Raw genomic sequence first — 6,303 nt, 5'->3', positions numbered from 1 at the left:
ATCAGCCCATAACAGATGATCTGGTTGTTTATCACATTGTGGGATCTTACTGTGTGCAAATTGGCAGCCGCGTTTCCAACATTACAATAGTGACTACACTTCAAAAAAGCACTTCATTGGGACATCCTGAGATTGCGAAAGGTGCTACAGAAATGCAATTTCTCTCTTTTCTTAGAAGGGGCTCCTATGTAAGGAAGCAGACAGCAAAATCCTGGCGGTATTCAGCATGACGGGTGGGTGGGTGAGATCTGGACAGATAAGCTCAGTGTCCTGACTGCCTTCCTCGACTATATTTGCATAATGTTCGTGTCATGGTTGAGATCTGGATTTGTCTCACAGCATTTGATATGAGGGGAAGGGCAGACAGGAAAAAGGGCAAGATTCTTGCTTTATTTTAACAGCGACCATTTGATCTGATCCTTTGCTGACTGAAGGACCTAGAAAAGGAAAAAGACAGGCAATTATTAATATATTTATCCTCTTTTAAACAAAATTTTCCTCACCCTCACTCCCTGCCTTGCACTTCACTCTTTTCCCTTTACTCTGTGCTCTGAGTTCCCTCTTTAGCACTCCACTGAATCAGGGGTTCGAGAGTTAAGGTGAGCAGGAGATAGGAATATGAAAGTACACCAACAGCCTGAGTTTATTTACCATAAATCAAATACTAAGAATACACCAAAACTCAAGAGATACAAACACATGCCAGATTGTAGCAAATGTTCCTAAAGTGATGCTCTCAATCATTCCCCTTGAATATCACCCACTCCTAGTAACAGACCCAGCAGTACAGTACCAGTGTTATACAGTGAAAGTCATGATCTGATCACACACTCATGCTGGGGAATCTTCAGTGTAAAAAGCTCCAGCACATTCTCTACATCATGCAGCCTCTTGGGTACAGGCAGTGCATGGGCCTGAACACATACCACTTGGTCCTGAGTTCCATAAGCTGGCACTCTATGTGGTGGGCCACTCATTCAACCTTAATCCCTTGATCATGGGGAGAGGAGTTCCATACAGAGATATAAAGAAAATGTTTCTTAGGGAATCTAACACCATGGGCCATCAATATTACACAGTCACTAATAAATCCAATGGAGGATTCAGGAGAAATTTCCTTACCCAGAGGGTGGTGAGGTTGTGCAGCTTGCTACCATATGGAGTGGTGGAGGTGAATAGCATAGATGCAGGGAAACTGGACAACATGAAGCAGAAAGGAACAAAGATATGCCGATAGAGTGAGATGAAGTAGGGGGGGAAGAGGCTGGTGATGAAGTAAACATGGAGCTGTTAGGCCAAAGGGTTCACTTCTGTGCCAAAGTTCCATGTATTGCAGACATTGGGTGGCAGAGAGACTTACATTGTTAGTGACTCCCAGCCTCCTGGAGATTTGCTACACAGGCAAGACGGAGACATACCATTAGAACGCTCAGCAGAGCCACATCCTACACACGCATTCACCCAGCAGTGCACAGAAACAGAGTTACCTGCACTTGTAATCCCTTGTGTTTAGAAAATTGAGGGGTAGTGTGTTTAAAATGACAAGAGACAGGTGAGAGAGAGAGTGTGAGAGAGAGAGAGAGTGTGAGAGACAGTGTGAGAGAGAGTGAGAGAGAGAGTGAGAGAGAGAGAGTGTGAGAGAGAGAGAGAGAGAGAGAGTGTGAGAGAGAGAGAGAGAGAGAGAGAGAGTGTGAGAGAGAGAGAGAGAGAGAGAGAGAGAGAGAGAGAGAGTGTGTGAGAGAGAGAGAGTGAGAATTCCTCTCGTGGGGGAGTCCAGAACAAGTAGGCATTACCTTACAATGATAGCTAGGCCATTCAGGAGTGAAATCAGGAAGCACTTTTTCACACACCAATGGTAGTGGAAGTCTGGAATTCTCTCCCTGAAAAGATGTGTGCACTGGTTTCAAGTTTCAAGACTGAGATTAATTGATGTTTATTGGGCAAGATTCTCAAAGGATATGGGGCAAAGCAGGTAATGGACTTGTGATACATATCAACCATAATCTGCTTAAATGGCAGAACAGACATGAGAGGCTGAATGGCCTCCTCCAGTTCCAATAACCTCCCTCCCTCAGAAACAAACAGAAGTAATATCAGTGCATGTGGTCTATATTTCCTGTTATCTATTATTCCCCAGAATGTGAATACTATAACATCTGTTCCTGAAACATTTTCTGCACGTCTCCTCTACTGAAGATTTTCTCATGGGAGGGGTTACAGGGTCTCCATGACACTGAACGTCTTGTTCCACGGTTGAGGGCGGCAACCTTCACGTGCGAGTCCAGACACTAAGTGTCAGCTGAGGGAAGGAAATCAAGTTCAAGCTTGGCCAAATGCTGACCTGACATCCACTCACACAAACTCACCAAGACCCTTCAGCAGGAAGGAAAGCGACAGTGCGTAAGCAACAAAGGTTACAGAGGAAAAGCACCTCGCTTTTAAAACACAGACCAATTCAGAGGAAGGTGCAAGAGAGACAAGACACTGAAAAGACAACAGGGATTGTGCACTCATTGTGCACCATGGGATGGAACAGATTTTACACATTCACAAGAATGGAACATTCTGGAGTCTCCATCTTGATAAATATCAGACAAGGAGAGAGAAGTGATCTGGTCCGTTTAACTCAATTTTCACAGAAGATTCTAGTTCTCACCATCATAGTCCCTGTCTGTCTTTCAAGTCGCACTGGACTATATTCCCCGACCATGACTTCATTCCATGTATTAATTACTGTGTTCTGAGGGGGTTTCTGATATCAGCCTGGAACCTGTGTCCCACTTAACCTACAAACTCAGCAGGGTTCACAAATCTCCACCAAACTCATACCAGGGCTTTAATGATAGAATTCTGAGTACAGGCTGCATAGGCTAGATTTATATTCTCAGTAGAAGGTTAAAGGTAATCCAACTGAGATGTTCAAATTGATGAAAATAAAAGAGTTCTAAGGGTAGATAGGGAGAAACTATTTCCTCTGAAGGGAAAGGTAGAACAAGGGGGCATCGGCAAAAAAATTGAGCCAGGCCATTCAGGGGTGATGTCAGGAAGCAGTACTTCACACAAGGGAAGTGGAAGCCTGGAACTCTCTCCCAAAAAGCGCTGTTCAGTCTCGAGGTTTAACTCCTCTCACTTCCTCCAAATAAAAGGTGTGGCTATGGGTACCCGCATGGGCCCCAGCTATGCCTGTCTCTTCATGGGGTATGTGGAACATTCCTTGTTCCAGTCCTACTCCGGCCCCCTCCCACAACTCTTTCTCCGGTACATCGATGATAACTTCGGTGCTGCTTCATGCTCTCGTCGAGACCTGGAAAAATTTATTAATTTTGCTTCCAATCTCCACCCCTCCATCATTTTCACATGGTCCATCTCTGACACTTCTCTTCCCTTCCTTGACCTCTGTCTCAATTTCTGATGATAGACTGTCCACCAATATCCATTACAAGCCTACCGACTCCCACAGCTACCTCGACCACAGCTCCTCACACCCCGCTTCCTGTAAGGACTCCATCCCATTCTCTCAGTTCCTTCGCCTCCGTCGCATCTGTTCTGATGACGCTACCTTCAAAACAGTTCCTCTGACATGTCCTCCTTCTTCTTTAACCGAGGTTTTCCACCCACGGTCGTTGACAGGGCCCTCAACCGTGTCCGGCCCACCTCCCGCGCATCTGCCCTCACGCCTTCTCCTCCCTCCCAGAAACATGATAGGGTCCCCCTTGTCCTCAATTATCACCCCACCAGCCTCCGCATTCAAAGGATCATCCTCCGCCATTTCCGCCAACTCCAGCAAGATGCCACCACCAAACACATCTTCCCTTCACCCCCCCGGCGGCATTCCGTAGGGATCGTTCCCTCCGGGACACCCTGGTCCACTCCTCCATCACCCCTTACTCCTCAACCCCCACCTATGGCACCTCCCCATGCCCATGCAGAAGATGCAACACCCGCCCCTTCACTTCCTCTCTCCTCACCATCCAAGGGCCCAAACACTCCTTTCAAGTGAAGCAGCATTTCACTTGCATTTCCCCTAACTTAGTCTACTGCATTCGTTGCTCCCAATGCGGTCTCCTCTACATTGGAGAGACCAAACGTAAACTGGGCGACTGCTTTGCAGAACACCTGCGGTCTGTCCGCAAGAAAGACCCAAACCTCCCTGTCGCTTGCCATTTTAACACTCCACCCTGCTCTCTTGCCCACATGTCTGTCCTTGGCTTGCTGCATTGTTCCAGTGAAGCCCAACGCAAACTGGAGGAACAGCACCTCATCTTCCGACTAGGCACTTTACAGCCTTCCGGGCTGAATATTGACTTCAACAACTTTAGATCTTAAACTCCCTCCCCCCATCCCCACCCCGTTTCTTCCCCCTCCCTTTTGTTTTTTTCAATAATTTATATAGATTTTTCTTTTCCCACCTATTTCCATTATTTTAAAATCTACAACTATTACCTTGTCAATCTTTCCACCCCACCCCCACTAGAGCTGTACTTTGAGTGTCCTGCCATCCATTCTTAATTAGCACACTTTCTTAGATAATATCACCACCTTCAACACCTCTTTGATCCTTTTGTCTGTGACATCTTTTGATTATCTGCTCCTATCACTGCTTGCTTGTCCCTACAACCACGCCCCACCTCCCTCAACTTCTCTCTCCACCCCCCCCACTTTAAACCAGCTTATATTTCACCCCTCTCCTAACTATACTCAGTTCTGTTGAAGGGTCGTGAGGACTCGAAACGTCGACTCTTTTCTTCTCCACCGATGCTGCCAGACCTGCTGAGTTTTTCCAGGTAATTCTGTTTTTGTTTTGGATTTCCAGCATCCGCAGTAGTTTTTTGTTTTTATCTCAAGGTTAATGAACCTGTGGCTACCTGTTTCTGCTTTGTCCCCTTTTTAATAATGGACAATCTACTGGCACCTTCCCAGTACCTAGTGACTCCCTCATCAATATTGTCAGTGCCTCAAAAATCTCCCCAATTTCTCCCAACACTCAAATCCCAACAGCTTGACTTTCCGGGGTGATTTCTCCTGATTGCCTGTCCTCCAGAACGTCAGCAGAAGATTCGCAGTAATTCCCCGGGAAGAAACAGTAGAAATTGTTAAGTTTTCTGAGCAACCCCTAGCTCTGGAAATTCAAGCCCCCCTCACCACCCCCACCGCCAAGCTGCCTAACCTAGAGGATATCTTTGTCACCCTCTCACATCAGCATCCCTGCATGAGGATCAGACTCTCTGGTCACAAACTTCAGTGCATTTTAATTAAAGTTGCTTGATTATCTGAGGGTTAGTGACCCTCTTGTACGAGAGGAGACGATGGGGATTGGAGTGTTGAATCATTGTTGATACAATCTGAATGATGGTGTGTAAATGAATGTCATCACAAAAGGATCTTACCTGTGCCATACTCTGCTCTGTTAAAGGAGTATCATCAACCTGTAGGGATAGAGTACAAAAGGTTCAATAAAAGGCTCAAGCCTGGTAAATCATTAAGGCTTCAATGCCACACATCACACAGGGATATTAATTTTTCACCTTTCAAAACAGGGTAAAAAATTGGAGGAGTGACAGTAGCAAAAGTTCAGTGGAAATTGGAGAAAGGAAAACAATCACATACGCGAGACTGCAACGGCCAACCTGCATTTCTATAGCACGTTTCATTAACTCAGAATGCACCAAAATGCTGCACAACCAGTTAAATATATTTGGAGTGTCATCACTGTTGCAATGTAGGAAACAGAGTAAAAGGGTTATCATCAGGAGTACCTGAAGTAACTATGATGCAATGTCACATGACTAAGAGATTGCCATCTGGCGGGGTACAGAAGTACTCGTGTAGGGTACTGAGATGTATATAGATTTATAAATAAACCAGAAAGGTTTGTTTTTTTTACAAATAACAGTCTATGGTAACATTCTTAGGGTAACAGGCAAGCCCTAAAGAAACCCCACCTAGACCCCAAGCCCCAGATGAAACATGGTAGCAGCTGGTGGTTTCTATCAGCTGTACATGTGCACTTTCCAAAATATGTGGGCAGCAGACAGAGCATAAAGACCCTGAAAAACTCCAAGAGAAGACTGCAGACCTGAGAGACCTGTGAATCCTTGGAAAAGGACAGGAAAAAAGATTGAATACTCACCTGTGAATTGAGCATCATGGGTACTGCAGATGAAAGCAGACACACAGACCTGGAGTCCAGACAACAGTGAGGATAGCTCACAGTCAAAACAGCCAAATTACTGAAGCAGCCACAGACTCAGAGCTTAGGGTAAGCATGGAGTCACCATTGCCACTCCCAGAACCGTTCCGACC

The 6,303-nt window shown here is 45.7% G+C and overlaps 1 protein-coding gene across 3 annotated transcripts in view; it reads right to left on the bottom strand.

The window, feature by feature from the left end:
- Positions 1 to 370: 370 nt before the first annotated feature.
- The window catches only part of LOC144667889 (coatomer subunit zeta-1-like), a 33,202-nt gene continuing 27,269 nt past the window's right edge, over positions 371 to 6,303 (bottom strand). For 2 of the 3 annotated variants that reach the window (XR_013573393.1, XM_078529463.1), the window contains 2 exons: positions 5,388 to 5,426; positions 371 to 437 (listed from right to left, as the gene is read on the bottom strand). Coding sequence is in view for 1 of the 3 variants with exons in the window: in XM_078529463.1 (XP_078385589.1) it covers positions 390 to 437; positions 5,388 to 5,426 (87 nt within the window). In the remaining 2 variants the exon portion in view is untranslated. Of the gene's footprint in view, positions 438 to 5,387; positions 5,427 to 6,130; positions 6,154 to 6,303 lie in introns of all 3 variants that reach the window. The other variant, XR_013573394.1, reaches the window with a different exon arrangement.

The sequence above is a fragment of the Cetorhinus maximus genome, chromosome 25 (genome assembly GCF_964194155.1).
Source record: "Cetorhinus maximus chromosome 25, sCetMax3.hap1.1, whole genome shotgun sequence".
Taxonomy (NCBI): domain Eukaryota; kingdom Metazoa; phylum Chordata; class Chondrichthyes; order Lamniformes; family Cetorhinidae; genus Cetorhinus; species Cetorhinus maximus.
This window is presented reverse-complemented; position numbering and strand designations above follow the sequence as displayed.